The following is a 20,350-nucleotide window of genomic DNA, read 5'->3' on the forward strand; positions in this document are numbered from 1 at the left end:
TTGCACTTCCTCACTTGTTCTTTGCTCTCCCTCACTTGTTTTTGCGCTCCCTCACTTGTTCTTTGCGCTCTCTCACTTGTTTTTTGCGCTCTCTCACTTGTTCTTTGCGCTCCCTCACTTGTTTTTGCGCTCCCTCACTTGTTCTTTGCACTCTCACTTGTTCATTGCGCTCCATCACTTGTTCTTTACGCTCCATCACTTGTTCTTTGCGCTCTCTCACTTGTTCTTTGTACTCTCACTTGTTTTTGCACTCCCTCATTGTTCTTTGCACTCTCTCACTTGTTCTTTGCGCTCTCTCACTTGTTCTTTGCACTCCCTCATTGTTCTTTGCACTCTCTCACTTGTTCTTTGCACTCTCTCATTGTTCTTTGCACTCTCTCATTGTTCTTTGCACTCTCTCACTTGTTCTTTGCACTCTCTCACTTGTTCTTTGCGCTCCATCACTTGTTCTTTGCTCTCCCTCACTTGTTTTTGCACTCCCTCATTGTTCTTTGCACTCTCTCACTTGTTCTTTGCGCTCTCTCACTTGTTCTTTGCACTCCCTCATTGTTCTTTGCACTCTCTCACTTGTTCTTTGCACTCTCTCATTGTTCTTTGCACTCTCTCATTGTTCTTTGCACTCTCTCACTTGTTCTTTGCACTCTCTCACTTGTTCTTTGCGCTCCATCACTTGTTCTTTGCACTCTCTCATTGTTCTTTGCACTCTCTCACTTGTTCTTTGCACTCCCTCATTGTTCTTTACGCTCCCTCACTTGTTCTTTGCTCTCCCTCATTGTTCTTTGCGCTCCCTCATTTGTTTTTTTGCGTCGTGGTTTTTTTGTTTCAGGGCGGCCCTTCGGAAGCTGCCCGCTGATTGGCTACTGAGTTTGGAGCGACAGCTCAATAATGAACCGGAAGTTCCCCCGTCGACATCCGACAAACAATTGTCAGTATCTAACGTTTCTAATCCGACAGACGTGAGAAGGTTACAGTTATTTTCTCCAGACTTTTGTCTCGTCTGTCAAAGACACTCACATAAAGGATGGGAATGATGGACGGGTCGTTGCGGCGGATGATGTTGGGAACGTATTCTGCCTTCGGGACTTTGGAGGAAATGAGCTGTGGAGGGAAATGGAAATTTTTTTTATTTTATTTTAATTTTTTTTATTATTATTTATAGATATTTATAATATATAACACAAACGCCGCCGCTGTGTTCGCTCACCATGATTTTAGGAGGGACAAAGTCGTCGCCCTCGCACGCCGCTCTCTCCGCCTCCCTCTCGTCCTCCCACTCCACTTCCTCGTCCAGGCCTTCGTACAGCGTCCCGGTGGACGTCTGCAGATCAGCACCTGGCTCACACACACACACACACACACACACACACACACACAGGAACAAAGGGTGGGAGATGAAAGGACAACACACACACACACACACACACACACACAGATGAGATTAGAGAGGTGCTCCAGTTTAAAAGAGCTTCACCCGTCGTTTTATTCCATCCGCTACAGCGAGGGAGGAGCAGATCTGTTTCAAATCAGAGCAACAACACGACGACAACAACAACAACAACACAACAACAACAACACAACAGGTGAGACGAGGACAGACGCGTGGGCGGATCAAACAGATTCTCGAGTGTCTCTTTAACCTTTGAATATTTCACCGTCCGTGGTCAAAGACTTGAACTGATCTCATACAGTGTATTTATATATATATATATATATATACACGGCGTACATCATACTGTTACTACATGCTTAAAGGTGCATTATGTAATAAATCTATAAAATCCTCCTAATATGTCACAGAGACTCAGGAATAATGTTCATATAACAAACTGAACTCACCAACAACAACAGTACAGACAAGTTTTTCGCATTTGGCGCCACCTACCACGTCTACCAATCATTGCAGTCAGTAGAGTCTCAGCTGCAGAGCGACCAGTTACGTGAGAAAAACTAAACCTAAAAGACCTCTGTATTTTGAATTTGAGTGTAGTAACCTTTTTTGGCCACATTCTTACATATGGCGCCTTTAAAGATTTAACTTGTTATGATTAAAGAGTTTAATAAGACGTTAATGCAAAGTCCTTTTAACATCGCTAATTTCTTTGATTATGATTTTTTTTGCAGATGATTAAAAATACAAAAATTGTTACTCAAACAGAGAATCACTGGAGTTGCTACGAGTTGCATTCAAGGACCCTTCATGTCCTCCAACTGAAACATAAATATGTGTCATTCTGGACTGCAGGGAACACGGCTTATTGCGCTTAGACGACCAGCTACGAGTTACATTCAGGGACCCTTGTAAAAGTGTGTTACTTGTGCACGATCCACAGCTTGTTCAGTTCTGAGGAACAGCTACAAGATGCATTCAAGGAAAATAGTAAATTTCATTCATTATTTTATATATTATAAGCTTTCAGGAATGACTTATTACCTGATTTTATTCTACATTCGTGCTCTAAATTACTATTTGTAAAATAAAAAATAAGTCTGAAAGGTAAAATTCCTTCATTCACTCGCCTCCTCCGTCAATAACAAAGTCTGCAAATCATGTTTATGTTTTGAAATCACGTTTTTCACATGTGGCGCCACCTACCGCCGTCTACCAACCATTGCAGTCAGTAGAGCCTCAGCTGCCGAGCAACCACGGGTTGCCAGTTACGTTAGAAAAACGAAACCTAAAAGACCGCTGTGTTTTTGAATTTGAACGTAGTAACCCGTTTTTGGCCACATTCTTACATATGGCGCCTTTAAATGATGCCTAATAAAGGGCTAGCATGCTACGTGCTACTACGTACATGTTAGCAAGCGCTTAGTTAACCACATGTCTTTTGCAGGTGTGTCCTGATGAAAGTGGGGGACAATTAAAAAGGGACACTCACTGTCTCTGGAGTCGTGCAGGGACTCGGTCTTGACGGGCGTCGGGTCGCTCCACGAGCGGCTGAAGCTCTTCGCTCGGCGTTCGGCGAAGGCTGAGGGGAAATCACATATATACATATATATATATCGTATATATTTATATAAAGTCTGAAACAATGAGTCACCAGAAGGAAAAAAAAATAAGAGCCTGATGCTAATATTATTCCCCAGTGGAAACTGAAAGTTTCAGCTGATTTTTGATGAATATTTTTTTTTTACGTTTCTATTTTTTGCCAAAAAAAAAGCAGCGGATGTTATTGTACAGATAAAGCGACACTCACTCTGCACCTTCACTCTGCGGCTGCCCACCATCCTCAGGTGCTTCCGGAAGTTTCTACCGTTTATAAGGAGCAGAGAAGAAGAAGAAGAAGAAGAAAAAAAGAGACTTTGAGAATGAGAGACAGAAACTACATAAGAAAGTGTTTCAGTTGTATATATGTGACGTAAATAAAACACATTTGTGAGAAAGCCGACGACAAACCGATGGTTTGACCAGAAGAGGACAGTACATGCACTGACTTTGTATTTCTAATTTCAGTATTTTGAAGATTTTGCACCTGTATCAACAACTAGAAACACATTTAATCCTGAAAACAAGAGGTTTATAGGTTAAGTTACACATTAATGCCACTATTTTTGACATGCACATTAATTATGATTTCACTTTAGTGATTTAAAAACCAAAACAACTGTGTAAATAAAGACATACAAACAGTTTCAACTTTCTGGGAACTTGACTCTTTCAGATCGAGTGGATTTCCTTTTTTATCAGGCTTTGTTTGAATTGTTCTTTGCACTCCCTCATTGTTCTTTGCACTCCCTGATTTGTTCTTTGCACTCCCTCATTGTTCTTTGCACTCCCTGATTTGTTCTTTGCGCTCCCTCATTGTTCTTTGCGCTCCCTCATTGTTCTTTGCACGCCCTGATTTGTTCTTTGCACTCCCTCACTTGTTCTTTGCACTCCCTCACTTGTTCTTTGCGCTCCCTCATTTGTTCTTTGCACTCCCTCATTGTTCTTTGCGCTCCCTCATTGTTCTTTGCACTCCCTCATTGTTCTTTGCGCTCCCTCATTGTTCTTTGCACTCCCTCATTTGTTATTTGCGCTCCCTCATTGTTCTTTGCACTCCCTTATTGTTCTTTGCACTCCCTCATTGTTCTTTGCACTCCCTCACTTGTTCTTTGCACTCGCTCATTTGTTATTTGCGCTCCCTCACTTGTTCTTTGCGCTCCCTCACTTGTTCTTTGCACTCCCACATTGTTCTTTGCACTCCCTCATTTGTTCTTTGCACTCCCTCGTTGTTCTTTGCGCTCCCTCTTTGTTCTTTGCGCTCCCTCTTTTTTCTTTGCACTCCCTCATTTGTTCTTTGCACTCTCTCACTTGTTCTTTGCACTCCCTCATTTGCTCTTTGCGCTCCCTCATTGTTATTTGCGCTACCTCATTGTTCTTTGCACTCCCTCACTTGTTCTTTGCGCTCGCTCATTTTTCTTTGCACTCCCTCACTTGTTCTTTGCACTCCCTCACTTGTACGTGACCCTCGTAAATTTCATCACGGCTGCAAACACTAACCAGTCCACTTGCTGCTGCCACCTTGTGGTAATACATGGAGAACTAATTAGGTCACTGGAAAAGAAATAGTCTTGTTTTTTTAATGAATGCTTGAAACATTGTTTCCTTGACTTGAAAAAAAGAAATTTAAAGCACGAGATGTTCCGTCTCTGCACAGCTGGGTCTTTTCCCCGACATCGTTTCGGATCCAGATCACAAACAAAAGTCTGGGCTCGCGTTAAAAACACTGTGCGTATACAGGTTACGTTGTTACCCCACAGGAGAAGGAAAAACAACAAAGACAAGAAACGGAATCCAGAAACAGACGTAAGAGGAACAAAAAAAAAAAAAACTTTAAAAAAGGACGGTTAGTTTTCGTGGGGATTGATCAAAGCTCGTGAGAGCTTCACGCTTCACGCCGTCTCAGCTGCTCGCGTCGCTAAATCACTGCTGTGGCTAAAAATGAGACGCTGATCCCGGAGGATTTTACACATCAGGATGAGTTTGTTCACCGAGGGGACGAGAGAACGAGTGATCCTGAGTGTTTCCACTGAAGCTTCGTCAAGACAGAGAAGATAAAGACGCTGATAAGTGGTTTTTCCTCTCGCCGGGGGTTTGGAGAGTGTTAATTTTAATGGACGTCTAATGAAGCGGAGAAGACGTCGGACAATGATTCTTTCACTTTCAGTGAAGTTCAAACATGTTTTTAAAAGGCAATTTGTGGGTTAGATTTAACATAATCCAGAGTGTTTCTGGATCCTGGTCCCTGGTTTTAGATGTTTCCCCTTGCTCCAACACACACACACCTGATTCAAATGAACAGGTCGTTATCAGGCTTTTTGCAGAGCTGTAACAAGGGAAACATCTAAAACCAGGACTCAGGATTCAGGAACACTTGCTTCAGAACCAAGGAAAACATAATAATCTGGTCTTGGACTTTGATCATCGGTCAATATTCAGAGCAGACGATCTTCTGAACGTCCATAACATGATTGGTTTGCTGCGTTCCTTCGTGTGGAAACAAAACTATCAGACCCTGACTGAGGGAGTCAATTCACTTCACTCGGAATAGTCTCGTCTTTTGTGTCCTCCGTGTCCTCCGTGTCCTAAAACCTCCGTAATTTCATTCTGCTTCACTTCAGCAGCATCAAACTTTGCACAGCTCACGTCCTACATGTTGTTATGTGACCTTTGTGTGTTTTTTAAGCTCCTACTGCATATTTCAAAGGTGATATTTGCTTTAAAATGCAATACTTTTTTAGGCGAGAGAAAACCATCCTTCAGTTATACTGTGTTCCGTCTACATTTACTCTGACCGAGATAATTCACATAGAGCTTTTAACTGCAGAGATTTACTCTATTTAGTTTTGGGCATTTTGGAGCAGGGATTCTAAAAAGTGGGTTAAGAAAACGCTCAACAAGTATGAGTGTGTGTGACTGTCAGCCTTCGACGTTGCGTATATTTAGCCACAGTTTCGAGTCATTCCAGAAAAGCCTTGTCGACGCGTCGCGAAGGCAGAGTCTTAAATTAGAGCGATGAGTCAGAGTCGCGGGGGGATCCATCACTCAAACACTGAGCGACGACGGCTTTCTTTTAAAACCACTCACAATAACCTGCACGGCAGGATTTAGAGCCGCCGTCGTCGTCGTGTCAACGGGTTCCTGCAAATACGTCAAAGTTGTAAACATTTGACATGCACGAGTTCATCTATGGAACACGGGTCGTCCTCGACGCGTCCACCCCTGAGACACCAAAGAGACAATTTACCACACACACACACACACACAAGGAGCTGTTGCCACATCATCGATCAACAGCTCTTTATTGATAGACTTTGCTTTTTGCGCGTCAGTGTTTGAGTGACAAACACTGATTAAACCTGTCTAACACACACACACACAACAGTGTGTTCTTGATGGGCCTATAAAAGAGCAGCTGAGGACTGAGCGAGCACAGCTTTTGATTCAGGTGTAAACGGCAGCGGTTTGTCATCGTATCGAGTGGATCATAAATAATGTCAGAGAGACTCTTTGGTGATATTAACGCTGCATATCTTGCATATCTTGATGCCCGATTCTCACATGTCGTCATTTCTTTTACGACGTGCGGTAACCACCGCAACCGCGTGACCCCCACGTCTGATTCAAACCTGATTTATTTCCACATGCGTACGACGCTTTGATCTGATCTGACGAGATCACTGAGTCCGTGTGTGTCATACGTGGTTTGTGCCGCATGGAAGGAAGTAAAAGATCAGAATTGGGTCAACGCAAAACTGCTGATTCATCAGGAAAAAACCTGTCTAACATAGAGACAATTTACTCAAACTATAGTCCAGAATTCCATAATGTCCAACAAGTGCAGATGGTTATGTAGATAAAACCAACATTTAAAGGCGCCATATGTAAGAATGTGGCCAAAAACTGTTACTACATTCAAATTCAAAATACCGAGGTCTTTTAGGTTTCGTTTTCTGACGTAACTGGCAACCCGCGGTTGCTCGGCAGCTGAGACTCTACTGACTGCAATGATTGGTAGACGGCGGTAAACATGATTTCAAAACATAAACATGATTTGCAGTCTGCAAAATATATTTTTTTTATATTTCAAATATTTTGTCTGTACTGTTGTTGTTGGTGAGTTCAGTTTGTTATAGTTATAAGAAATTCAAATCAAAAAAAATCTTTTGCAGACTGCAAATCATGTTTATGTTTTGAAATCATGTTTTGGCATCATGTGGCGCCACCTACCGCCGTCTACCAATCATTGCAGTCAGTAGAGTCTCAGCTGCCGAGCAACCACGGGTTGCCAGTTACGTCAAAAAAACGAAACCTAAAAGACCTGAATTTGAATGTAGTAACCGTTTTTTGCCACATTCTTACATATGGCACCTTTAACGACTGAATCAAGGGTTTGCACTTGAAAATGTCATAATGTACCTTTAAATGCTGCTCTTTAACATCAACAAAATACCAGAACTCGACATCATTCATTCATGTGTATGATCAGGCAAATGAATGAAAATGAATGGCTTCAGGGAACTGAAGTGCTTTTACTTTGAAACAACAGGAAGTCGCGCAGAGTTTGGTCAAATAGGTCACAACAGAGTTCGCCGTTTTGTGAGAAATCGGACTTAAAAATAAACGTGCGAATTTGCCGTCATGTATGAATTATATTTAAACGTGTGCATCAGCATCTGAGTCATCACAAAGCGCCTGAAGATGCAGGTGTGAGCTCTCGACTCTGCCTCTTCACCAGAGACCTGGAACGTTCCCACCTTGTAATCGGTGCAGCTGCTGCTCACACAATCACCTCATCGCCTTCACCTGGTCTCCACAGAATAAAATCCCTCAGCTCTGCTCAGCTTCTGTTTGTCCTCAGAGGGTTTTCATGCTCCTGCTTCACCTGGGCTGTTGTTTTAGTTTCTGACATCAATTTATCTGGGAACTTGAGGGTTGTTTTTTTTTATTGTGTGTGAATAAACAACGTCTGTTTAAGTGGTTTTGATGTTACGGACAGAAAACGCTCCAAAACAAAACAATCGACACCAAAGCTCACATGAGAAAACATCTTCACTGTTACCACAAACTCACGAAAAAAACATGAAGAAATGTAGCCATTTTCTTTGGTTGACGAAGGAAAACGGCTTTAAATGGCAACGTTTCATTAAGAAAATACACATTTACAGTGTATTTGTACAGAAAAAAACAAGTTTGTGTTTTGTTTTGAGCAGAAATGCAAATTTCTTCCACACTTTGTACAGAACGACGCAAAACTAACACGTTTGGTGAGAGACGAAACGTGGGATTGAGCGCTAACGTTGGACACTGTCTCGTGATCTGCATTTCATGACGTCGCTGCTGTTATATTTACACTGTTTACACTGTTTATTGTTCTGTCAGAGCAACCTTGAGTAAATATGGAGAAAAAACGAACTGAGAGAGTTAGCAAAGCAGCTCAAAGTCACATGTGCTAGCATGACGCTAAAGCAGCTTTGTCGTTATTCAGGGGCATGGGGTTGAGAAGGAGAAAAAGTCCCACCGAGTTATTCTGGTACTAATGGTATGTTCCACTTGTAGTGCCTACATATCTGGAACACTGCCTTAAGTTGGAGCAACCAAACAAACCCCACATAGGATTCTAAAATGGCTGCCATTTGTGGCGAACAGCAAAAACCCTCTGCTGTTACTGTTATTTACACTTCTGTCTTAGTTGTTTTACAGTAAATCAATGATACAACCATTTGAGCTGGTTTGGGTGTTTTCTTCTGGGAGTGTGAGGCACCAGAGACCTTTTGAGAGGAGATAGCTTTGCTAGGTGGCTTTGAGCTAAAGGCTTTGAGCTAATGAGGAACTTTGGACTGCCTTGAAGGAACTTGGAATTGTGTTTAGAACCTTTGGGACTACTTTGAAGGAACTTGGAATTGTGTTGAGGAACTTTGGGACTACTTTGAAGAAACTAGGAATTGTGTTTAGGACCTTTGGGAATACTTTGAAGGAACTTGGAATTGTGTTGAGGACCTTTGGGACTACTTTGAAGGAACTTGGAATTGTGTTGAGGAATTTTGGGACTACTTTGAAGGAACTTGGAATTGTGTTTAGAACCTTTGGGACTACTTTGAAAGAACTTGGAATTGTGTTGAAGAACTTTGGGACTACTTTGAAGGAACTTGGAATTGTGTTTAGGACCTTTGGGAAATTTTGACTATTTTGGAGGAACTTTGAATTGTGCTGAGGAAATTTTGACTGAATTGGAGCAACGTTGGACTACGTTGAAGGAACTTTGAACTGTGTTGGGGACACTTTTGCTATTTTAGAGGAACTTGGAATTGTGTTGAGGAACTTTGGGACTACCTTGAAGGAACAAGGAATTGTGCTGAGGAAATTTTGCTTATTTTGAAAGAACTTTGAATTGTGTTGAGGAACTTTGGGACTACTTTGAAGGAACTTGGAATTGTGTTGAGGAACTTTGGGACTACTTTGAAGGAACTTGGAATTGTGTTGAGGAACTTTGGGACTACTTTGAAGAAACTAGGAATTGTGTTGAGAACCTTTGGGACTACTTTGAAAGAACTTGGAATTGTGTTGAGGACCTTTGGGACTACTTTGAAGGAACTTGGAATTGTGCTGAGGAACTTTGGGACTACTTTGAAGGAACTTGGAATTGTGTTGAGGAACTTTGGGACTACTTTGAAGGAACTTGGAATTGTGTTGAGGACCTTTGGGACTACTTTGAAGGAACTTGGAATTGTGTTGAGGAACTTTGGGACTACTTTGAAGGAACTTGGAATTGTGTTTAGAACCTTTGGGACTACTTTGAAAAAACTTGGAATTGTGTTTAGAACCTTTGAGACTACTTTGAAAGAACTTGGAATTGTGTTGAGGAACTTTGGGACTACTTTGAAGGAACTTGGAATTGTGTTTAGAACCTTTGGGACTACTTTGAAGGAACTTGGAATTGTGTTTAGAACCTTTGGGACTACTTTGAAAGAACTTGGAATTGTGTTTAGGACCTTTGGGAAATTTTGACTATTTTGGAGGAACTTTGAATTGTGTTGAGGAACTTTGGGACTACTTTGAAGGAACTTGGAATTGTGTTGAGGAACTTTGGGACTGCTTTGGAGGAACTTGGAATTGTGTTTAGAACCTTTGGGACTACTTTGAAGGAACTTGGAATTGTGTTTAGGACCTTTGGGACTACTTTGAAGGAACTTGGACTTGTGTTGAGGAACTTTGGGACTGCTTAGGAGGAACTTGGAATTGTGTTTAGAACCTTTGGGACTACTTTGAAGGAACTTGGAATTGTGTTTAGGAACTTTGGGACTACTTTGAAGGAACTTGGAATTGTGTTTAGAACCTTTGGGACTACTTTGAAGGAACTTGGAATTTTGTTTAGGAACTTTGGGACTACTTTGAAGGAACTTGGAATTGTGTTTAGAACCTTTGGGACTACTTTGAAATAACTTGGAATTGTGTTGAGGAACTTTGGGACTACTTTGAAGGAACTTGGAATTGTGTTGAGGAACTTTGGGACCACTTTGAAGGAACTTGGAATTGTGTTGAGCACCTTTGGGAAATTTTGACTATTTTGGAGGAACTTTGAATTGTGCTGAGGAAATTTTGACTGAATTGGAGCAACGTTGGACTACGTTGAAGGAACTTTGAACTGTGTTGGGGACACTTTTACTATTTTAGAGGAACTTGGAATTGTGTTGAGGAACTTTGGACTACCTTGAAGGAACATGGAATTATGTGTAGGACCTTTGGGACTACTTTGAAGGAACTTGGAATTGTGTTGAGAAAATGTTGACTATTTTGGCGGAACTTTGAATTGTGTTGAGGAACTTTGGACCTTGGAAATTTTGGACTGCTTTGGACTAACTTTGAACTGCATTGGGGAACTTGAAATGTGGTAACAAATCAAATATGTTGGACTGTGATTGGATATTTTGAACCGTGGAGAGCAGTATTACACGTCTCATCGACAGCCTGCCAGAAATCATTTGAAGAGAAAGACGTTTGAAGGTCTACAGTCAACACAGACGTAGAGATGCATTTACAAATCAGACATCTGGTCCAATAAGAAATACAATTCTTTCTTTTTTTTGGACCTGATATTTTGGTCTCTTGGTGTTATTTTGCCGTTATCGGCCACATCTTTCACCACACAAGACAGGACTGGACAGGACAGGACACACGGTACCTCTCCATCACGGTGGCTGCCTCCTGCTCTCTTTTCCGCCTCTTTCTCTCAGCAATGCCTCGGAAAGCCCTGCCAGGACGTCAAAGCATGAAGTGTTTTTTTTTTTTTTTTAGGCGATGTCAACTTGTATGTCTTTGGATGCGCCCGACCAAGTCATTTTTGTCTGAACCCAAAGTGACCCAAGGTGCGTGAAAACCTTTGCACAAGTGAAAAATGACTTCACCTCGTAAATCATTTATACTTCAGCTCTGCTACTCGCGCTTTATATGTATGTTTTTGTTTTTTTTTTACACTTGGTTGAACTTTAATTTCACACTTGCTGAGAGAAACTAACTGAAGCCCTTTGGGTCCCGTCGGGTTCGGGCATAAATATAAAGTTCCAGTCAGGATGAGGCAACAGCACACGGGGGGGGGGGGGGAGTTAGAGGGTTGGTTTAGTCCACAGTGGTTAGTGCGGGGTTTAAGGGTTTGGTTAGCTTTGGTGAGCGGTTACACTACACACACACACACACACACACACACACACACTAGGACCACAATACAAGTAAATACAATAAGGAGCAACCAAAGAGCTGCCTGTTTTCTGATGCTAAATCTGCCCAAAATGCCAAGAAGTGACCTGAGAGCTGGGGGGGGGGAGCAGAGAAGGGGGCGTGGTCTGCTCGTGAAATCCGACACAGAGTTCCTGTCTGTTACATATCTATAGTAGACTTATTTTTCTCCGATGCTAATTCTTGCGATTGAGGGAAACGCAGAATCCACCGTGTTCAGGAGCGACAAAATCCCTCCAATGACCCTCGTAAATGTCATCACGACTGCAAAATGATAGATGTGGTAAGAGATGGAAAAGTACAGTAATGAATTAAATTTACTGTTTTCCTTGAATGCATCTTGTAGCTGTTCCTCAGAACTTTGTGCAAAAGTAACAAACTTTTACAAGGGTCCCTGAATGTAACGCGTAGCTGGTCGTCTAAGCGCAATGTTTCAGTCGGAGGCCATGAAGGGTCCTTGAATGCAACTCGTAGCAGCTCCAGTGATTCTCTGTTTGAGTAACAACTTTTTTTTTTTTTTTTTTTTTTTAATCATCACCAAAAAAATCATAATCAAAGGAAATTAGCGATGACAAGTTAAATCTTTAAAGGTGCCATATGTAAGAATGTGGCCAAAAATGGTTACTACATTACATAAATACTACTACATAAATTCACCGAGGTCTTTTAGGTTTCGTTTTCTGACGTAACTGGCAACCCGCGGTCGCTCGGCAGCTGGGACTCTACCGACTGCAATGATTGGTAGACGGCGGTAGGTGGCGCCACATGACGCCAAAACATGATTTCAAAACATAAACATGATTTGCAGTCTGCAAAATATTTTTTTTTAATGCAAATATTTTGGCTGTACTGTTGTTGTTGGTGAGTTCAGTTTGTTTGAGGATTTTATGGCCAGTTGCTTTAGATTTATTACATAATGAACCTTTAACCTTTTGTATCATTGTAATGTCTCGTGAATATTGTTACAGCATGTGATATTGACATTTTCTCATTTGTGATGTTTTCTTCCCTATGGAATTGGAGGCATCGATACAGACCGATGAACTAGCTTGTGGTTTTTGTCGGGTTCCAAATTATTTTTGTTTCAGTCAAATCTACAGCAGCTTTAATGTGTAGCCAGTTTCCAGGATGATATAATGTCAGTATTATGACATCATGTTACATTCAAGTTAATATGTCATGTCATTTTGGAAACAGTAATTGTCATGGTTCTGAAATGCAGCGATAATAAACAACATAGTACATTTACAACAGATTGTTTATTAACGTGTGATTAAATTGCCATTTTTAACACATTTACCATGGAAAGTCGTGCGATTAATCCTGATTAAGTATTTTTAATTGATTGACAGCTCCACTTTTAAGGCACCGTGTTCCCTGTGACAGATTTAATGGGCGATGATTTCTCCCCATTGGTCGGTCAGCGCAGACCCTGGGTCTCCCAGCGGGGACAGTAATGTCTCTGACAGGATGTCAGACATAATGAGTATCACTGGTGACAGTGTGTGTCTGAAACGGAGTCATGTCCTGTCGCCCGTCGTTGATTGACAGACGCACAGACAGCTGACGATCGTCACGGCGACGACGAGAATCTGCCGGAATGTGTGTGCAGCGCCTTCATTACCCCAGGACTTTTCATGCTACCTTGCAAATTCAGTATTACGATACCTATTCCGTCACTTTTTTCCTTCCCCCTGTCACTTATTCCACCATCTGCCGAGTAGACTTAGAGACAACAGCAGCTGTCGTACGTCTGAATATACCACGTTAAAAAAGACAACGTTCTCTGTGGTAAACAGTAGCTCACTATTCTCGCAAAGTTTGCAAATAAACTTGGTTACAGAGTTCGCAACTGTGCTGTTTTTTGCTTTATGTTTACTCAATAATTTGCCCGAATTCTTACCATGTAGCGTATTCCTAAAATATCTTATTCCGACAATAAAGCAGAACTTTTAACCCCTTTTCTCTACAGAGCTCCCCCTAGAGTTTGGGAGTACACGCTGTTACGACACCGACGTAAACATCCTATCATCTACCTTTTTATCCATCCTTTGTGTTTCTCGCGAGACCCGAGACTTTGTGAGACCTCCCGACTGCAAATACTCTAAAACCCTTGCGAGGCTGTTTCTCCAATAACAGACACTAGGGGGCAGTGGAGACGGCTCCCCAATCTCCCCACAACAAGACATTTAACCATCGTAATGACTCTGAAGATGTTAAATACGGGACATCAACATCCAAAGAACTAGACCCGTTATATTTAACAGTTGTGACGTCAGAGAAATTGCACCTTAAGTTTGAGCTGTGGCCCCCTGGTGACTCGTAATGGTGCTGCATGTGGACCTAAAGCCGTCAAAGAGGGTTTTTTCCCCAAGTGGTATTGGTTTGGTTTTCCCGCCATTTACCTGACCACACCCACTTCACCACCCCTGTTGTTTTCACCAGGTCAACCTGTGCATACATACATACATGTGTCCCTGACAGACTGTCTATTGTTTCCCTCGTAGTGTTTGGATTTTTATTTCATATATTTACATTTTAAGTACAATTTCACGAATTCATCATTACAAACTAATTTTGTTTCTCCGAACTATTTCGAAAACTAAAATCTGAACCTTGTCCATAGTTTTCTGAAGTTTGCAAACGTCTACTATAACGAACATTGGTACATTTATCAGAATTTGAAAGTACTTGAATTCTCCACTGCTAAAGTACATCCTTGGGCTAGGCTAACCCATCCTTGTGTGCCTTTATGTGCTGAAAGTAGCATTCATGCTACATATATGACCTGCTATTGTCCCGTGTCCTAGTCTATTTTTACATACAACTTATTTACTGGACGCTGTTTACATTGTCTTTACGTTACACGACGGTTGCATGAGCTCGTGGCTTTAGGGCGAAACTTTAACGGTCAGATTATTTGTGCTCGTTGAAGTCGCTAATCCTTTACAATGTGAGACTGAAAACATGGCGTGGAGTATAAAAAACAGTCAGGCGTCATCTGTGAATTTACTGTCACTAATAACCTCCGACAAGTTAATCTCCAAGTTTGTATGAATAATCTGGATATTGTTTCTTGTGATGTGTAGGTGATCACACGAGTATGAACCCAGTGAATTTTGGTAAGATTTTACCCACTGAAACAATGATCACATTTCCAAGAATTCCCAATCACTGATTATGGGCAAAACTGGGAAAAATAATCCATAAAACTCATTGGATTTAAACAAAATTTGGCATAATTATGCAGGATTGGACACTCTATCTACCATCAGACTAAATTTCCTCTGGATCTAATCCTTTCACCACAACCTGCCGAGGCAGATGCCGCTCATCTGTGATGGTTCTGGTTCTGTGAGATTTTCTTCTTGTTTAAAAAGATGATTTTCAGTCTCTCAATAACGGCCTTTAGCTCTTTTTGTTGGACTCTCCAAGGTTTGATTTTGTGTTCCAGTTGGTGCGACGGTGAGGCGTCTAAATACCTTTGTCCACTTACAGAGCAGAGTGTAAATCTGTAAATCTAATAATTTCTGCACCATAGTGTAGGCAAACTGTATCTAAAGAAAGAACCCTAATAAAGCCACACAGTCCCTTATGAACCGAGGTAAGTTGACACTGCAGCAATCAGAGTTAACGACCATTAAATGCAGCTCGTGGATGTAGAACGTTCCCTCTGCCATCTGTGAATTTACTGTCACTAAAAACCCTCCCATCTCCAAGTTTGTCCTCGTGTTAGAAACTTCCCGTACGCAGTTATTTCACGGAATAATCTGAATTCCTTGCGTTTCTTGCGATGCGTAGGTGAAGTGTACACAAGTCATTCTGAGATACTTTTTGTTTTTGAGAAGAAAGTCTGCTGACTGTCAAAGTGCATCAGGGCAAATGGTTAATTTCCTGATTTTCAAAAATTCATTAAAATTATTCTTTAAGAGACATGCAAATATTTTCAACAGATCCTTGATTAGGGCGATAACGACTATCATCATGGTAAATTTCAAGTCATTCCGAGATACTTTTTGTTTTTGAGAAGAAAGTCAGCTCACTGTCAAAGTGCATCAGGGCAAATGGATCATTTCCTGATTTAAAAAATTCATGAAAAATATTCCTTAAGAGGTTTGCAAATATTTTCAACAGATCCTTGTTCAGGGCGATAACGACTATTATGATGGTAAATTTCAAGTCATTCCAAGATACTTTTTTGTTTTTGAGAAGAAAGTCAGCTCACTGTCAAAGTGTTTCAGGGCAAATGGATCATTTCCTGATTTTCAAAAATTCACTAAAATTATTCCTTAAGAGATATGCAAATATTTTCAAAGGATCCCTGTTCAGGGCAACACTGACTACTAGCATGGTAAATTTCAAGTCATTCCGAGATACTTTTTGTTTTTTGTTCTGTCTTCTGGGGGTGAAGTTTATGTCTGAAATACCGCAGCTGAGGAGAGCGTCAGTAAGGAGAGATTTCTATCGGCTCGTTTACAGCAACTAGGAGGTTTTTGACCATAAAAACAAGTTAGCGTATGTAAGTAGACCTCCATAACTCACATATATGTGCAACAGGACCAACTCTATGTGAGCTTTAAAACAGGTTTTTTTTTTAAAGCAGCAGCTGCTTCTGTTACTGACTCTTCAAACACCTGAGGCCAAGCTCTTGAAGGCTGAAGGACACTGAAGACCAAAGAGGACAAAAAAGCACACGAGGGATAAAAGGGAGGAAGAAGAAGAAGAAGAAGAAGAGCGGCGGGGGCGTTTAAAAAAAAAAGATACTCACGATATTCTTCAGTCGCAGTTTGGAAAACAGCCGTGGAGAGAAGAAGAAGAAGAAGAAGAAGAAGTTAGCAGCAGCGTCAGCCACATAACACACACACACACAGTTTTCTATTTGAGGTGAAATAGTAAGAAAATGGAAGAAAAACACGCTTCACGCTTTATTTCTTTAAGATAAAAAAACGACTGAAATGCTCTCGTCTATTCGTGATAACGAGCTGTACCTAATAAAGTGGCCCGAGTGAGCAAAGGTGAATATTATAACGATGATGATGATAACGTTGCACACGTTTGGTTGTAATCGGATAAAGACGAGGACGTGAACTAGAATAAATCTCTGCTCCAGAACCATAATAGAGAGACGGAAACAGTCGGACATGAATGGAACAAAATGGAAGACGCTGAGAGAGAGCGTGGGAGAGAAGGGGGCGGAGCCTCGACTGTCTGAGGGTCGTAATTAAAAGATCTGCGTGACGAGCGATAATTAACACGTCACACTGCGTGTGTGTGTGTTCTTGTACTTGCGGCATACTGAGGACCAGTGAGGGTTTTTATCCAACAAAGTGAGGTCATTTTTACAGAGTGAGGACATTTTGGTCGGTCCTCACTTTGTTTTCATTCAAATCACTTCCTTAGGTTGCTATAACATGCTATACTCAATTTGTGAAAAAAAAAAATTTCTGTCAAATTTTGGACCAAAAATATTGGGTCCAATTTTTTTTTCAAATTTTGGATGACAGTATCGTATGACGTTTTGTCGAATTTTGGACCAAAAATTTTGGGTCCAATTTTTTTTGTCAAATTTTGGACAAAAATTTTGGGTCCAATTTTTTTTTCAAATTTTGGACGACAGTATCGTATGACGTTTTGTCGGATTTTGGACCAAACATTTTGGGTCCAATTTTTTTTTCAAATTTTGGACGACAGTATCGTATGACGTTTTGTCAAATTTTGGACCAACATTTTGGGTCCAATTTTTTTTTCAAATTTTGGACGACAGTATCGTATGACTTTTGCCGAATTTTGGACGAAAAATTTTGGGTCCAATTTTTTTTTCAAATTTTGGACGACAGTATCGTATGACTTTTGCCGAATTTTGGACCAAAAATTTTGGGTCCAATTTTTTTTTCAAATTTTGGACAACAGTATCGTATGACTTTTTGTCAAATTTTGGACCAAAAATTTTGGGTCCAATTTTTTTTTCAAATTTTGGACGACAGTATCGTATGACGTTTTGCCGAATTTTGGCCGAAAAATTTTGGGTCCAATTTTTTTTTCAAATTTTGGACGACAGTATCGTATGACGTTTTGTCAAATTTTGGACGAAAAATTTTGGGTCCAATTTTTTTTTCAAATTTTGGACGACAGTATCGTATGACGTTTTGTCAAATTTTGGACGAAAAATTTTGGGTCCAATTTTTTTTTCAAATTTTGGACGACAGTATCGTATGACGTTTTGTCGAATTTTGGACCAAACATTTTGGGTCCAATTTTTTTTTCAAATTTTGGACGACATTATCGTATGACTTTTGCCGAATTTTGAACGAAAAATTTTGGGTCCAATTTTTTTTTCAAATTTTGGACGACGTATCGTATGACGTTTTGTCAAATTTTGGAACAAAAATTTTGGGTCCAATTTTTTTTTTCAAATTTTGGACGACAGTATCGTATGACGTTTTGCCGAATTTTGGACAAAAAATTTTGGGTCCAATTTTTTTTTTAAATTTTGGACGACAGTATCGTATGACGTTTTGTCAAATTTTGGACGAAAAATTTTGGGTCCAATTTTTTTTTTAAATTTTGGACGACAGTATCGTATGACGTTTTGTCGAATTTTGTACAACCTTTTTTTGGGTCAATTTTTTTTTTTTTAGTTTTGGACGATAAAGTATGACGTTTTTGTTAAATTTTGGACCAAAAATTTTAAAAAATTAGAAAAAGTTTTGCAGCCCTTTTTGCTCTGGGGCTCCACCTGCAGACATGTTATGGTACTGCAACCAGTAGTTCTTTGTAGATGTCGTTCATGAAGTAGATATTTGTAATTGTGTTGATTTATAAAGTGGAAATGCTGGTCCTCAGTATGCAGCAAGTACAAGAGTGTGTGTGTGTGTGTGTGTGTGTGTGTGTGTGTGTGTGTGTGTGTGTGTGTGTGTGTGTGTGTGTGTGTGTTTGATAGTACCTCATTTCTGAGCCATTGTACTTGGACATTATGTTCCCGTGCATCCATCGTAGTCATTTTATATTTTATGTTTAATTTTATAGAAGAAAAAAATAAAAATCGCACTTTTCTCTTCTCCGTGCACGTTGTCTGAGATTTAATCAAGTTTTCTGATTCTTATTCTCTGAGTGTCGTTACTCATTTATAGTTATATTATATAGACGTTTCTGTAATTACTGCTGGAAGGAAAAACAAAGGGGGGAAAACTCAAATAATGAGAAAATAATTAGCAGTGTGCTTTGTTGCGTCGTGTCAACAAACAATTAGGCTGTTACATAAGAACATTTGAATGGGACTAAAGTGGAAAGAAACAACGCTGTAAAACTCGTTTATTAAATTGCGTCCTGATGTTTGATCATTTCTGATTAAAATGACAGTTTTATCAAAAGAAAACGACTCCTTAATCAATCGCAGACTGTTTGAGTGGTTTTTTATTTAATTAAAAACAAAAATTCCCTGATTTTGGCTTCATTATGATGTGAAAAATATGATAAACTAATTCTTAGTTTCCGTTCATTTTATGGACCAAATAACAACTTGACGAGTAAAGAACAGTCAATTGACGAAGAAAGTGGCACATTTCAATAATAACATGAAGAGTTATTATTTTATTTCCTTATTTATGCATTATATAAAGCCTTTTTTTTGGTTATAAAATATCCTAAACCAATCTAAAAAATGTATGTAAAGCCTCTTCGTTTCAAGCTCCGGCTGCCGCAGATCAGAAGAAATGGAAGTGAACGATGTTTAGAACACGTTTTACTGTCTGATAAAAAGCTCACGGAGGAGAGAAATGTGAGGATTGAGACGTGGATCACGATCGGCGTGTTCGGCGCTCGCTCTCAGACGCTCGGCGTGGGCGTGAAGGCGTGGATCTGTGTGCCGTACTCACGCCTGCATGGTGGTGGTGGCTGTCTGGAAACTGAACATGTTCTCTTTGGGGAACCAGCTGTTTGGTGCGTCCTCTGCAAAACACAGAAAATGAAAAGACGTTGTTACCTTACCTTTAAGACTTTTTTTTATTTTACAAATAATCATTTAGAGCACGAATGTAGAATAAAATCAGCTGATAATTAATTCCTAAAAGCAGATAATATATAGAATAATGAATGAAATTTACTATTTTCCTTGAATGCACCTTGTAGCTGTTCCTCAGAACTGAACAAGCTGTGGATCGTGCACAAGTAACACACTTTTACAAGGGTCCCTGAATGTAACTCGTAGCTGGTCGCCTAAGCGCAATAAGCCGTCCAGAATGACCCATATTTATGTTTCAGTTGGAGGACATGAAGGGTCCTTGAATGCAACTCGTAGCAGCTCCAGTGATTCTCTGTTTGAGTAACAATTTTTTTTGTTTTTTAATCATCGGCAAAAAAATCATAATCAAAGAAATAAGCGACGTTAAAAGGACTTTGCATTAACGTCTTATTGAACTCATAATCATAACAAGTTAAATCTTTAAAGGCGCCATATGTAAGAAAGTGGCCAAAAACGGTTACTACACTCAAATTCAAAAATACAGAGGTCTTTTAGGTTTCGTTTTTTTTTGACGTAACTGGCAACCCGTGGTTGCTCGGCAGCTGAGACTCTGCTGACTGCAATGATTGGTTGACGGCCGTAGGTGGCGCCACATGCATAAACATGATTTGCAG

The 20,350-nt window shown here is 40.3% G+C and overlaps 2 protein-coding genes across 2 annotated transcripts in view; one reads left to right on the forward strand and one right to left on the reverse strand.

The window, feature by feature from the left end:
• LOC310940166 (dual specificity testis-specific protein kinase 1) overlaps positions 1 to 20,350 on the forward strand; it is a gene marked incomplete at both ends in the record, with an annotated part of 72,081 nt that overhangs the window by 33,113 nt on the left and 18,618 nt on the right. The gene's annotated exons all lie outside the window — the stretch shown is intronic.
• Positions 1 to 20,350, reverse strand: part of nsmfb (NMDA receptor synaptonuclear signaling and neuronal migration factor b) — a gene marked incomplete at its 3' end in the record, with an annotated part of 43,057 nt that overhangs the window by 7,437 nt on the left and 15,270 nt on the right. The window contains exons 4-9 of the mRNA XM_083905324.1: positions 19,591 to 19,663; positions 11,166 to 11,234; positions 3,198 to 3,250; positions 2,880 to 2,969; positions 1,205 to 1,332; positions 1,015 to 1,098 (exon numbers count right to left, since the gene is read on the reverse strand). Of these exons, the coding sequence (XP_083761450.1) occupies positions 1,015 to 1,098; positions 1,205 to 1,332; positions 2,880 to 2,969; positions 3,198 to 3,250; positions 11,166 to 11,234; positions 19,591 to 19,663 (497 nt within the window). The remainder of the gene's footprint in view (positions 1 to 1,014; positions 1,099 to 1,204; positions 1,333 to 2,879; positions 2,970 to 3,197; positions 3,251 to 11,165; positions 11,235 to 19,590; positions 19,664 to 20,350) is intronic.

Source organism: Microchirus variegatus (genome assembly GCF_963457635.1).
Source record: "Microchirus variegatus genome assembly, chromosome: 18".
NCBI classification, from domain to species: Eukaryota; Metazoa; Chordata; class Actinopteri; order Pleuronectiformes; family Soleidae; genus Microchirus; species Microchirus variegatus.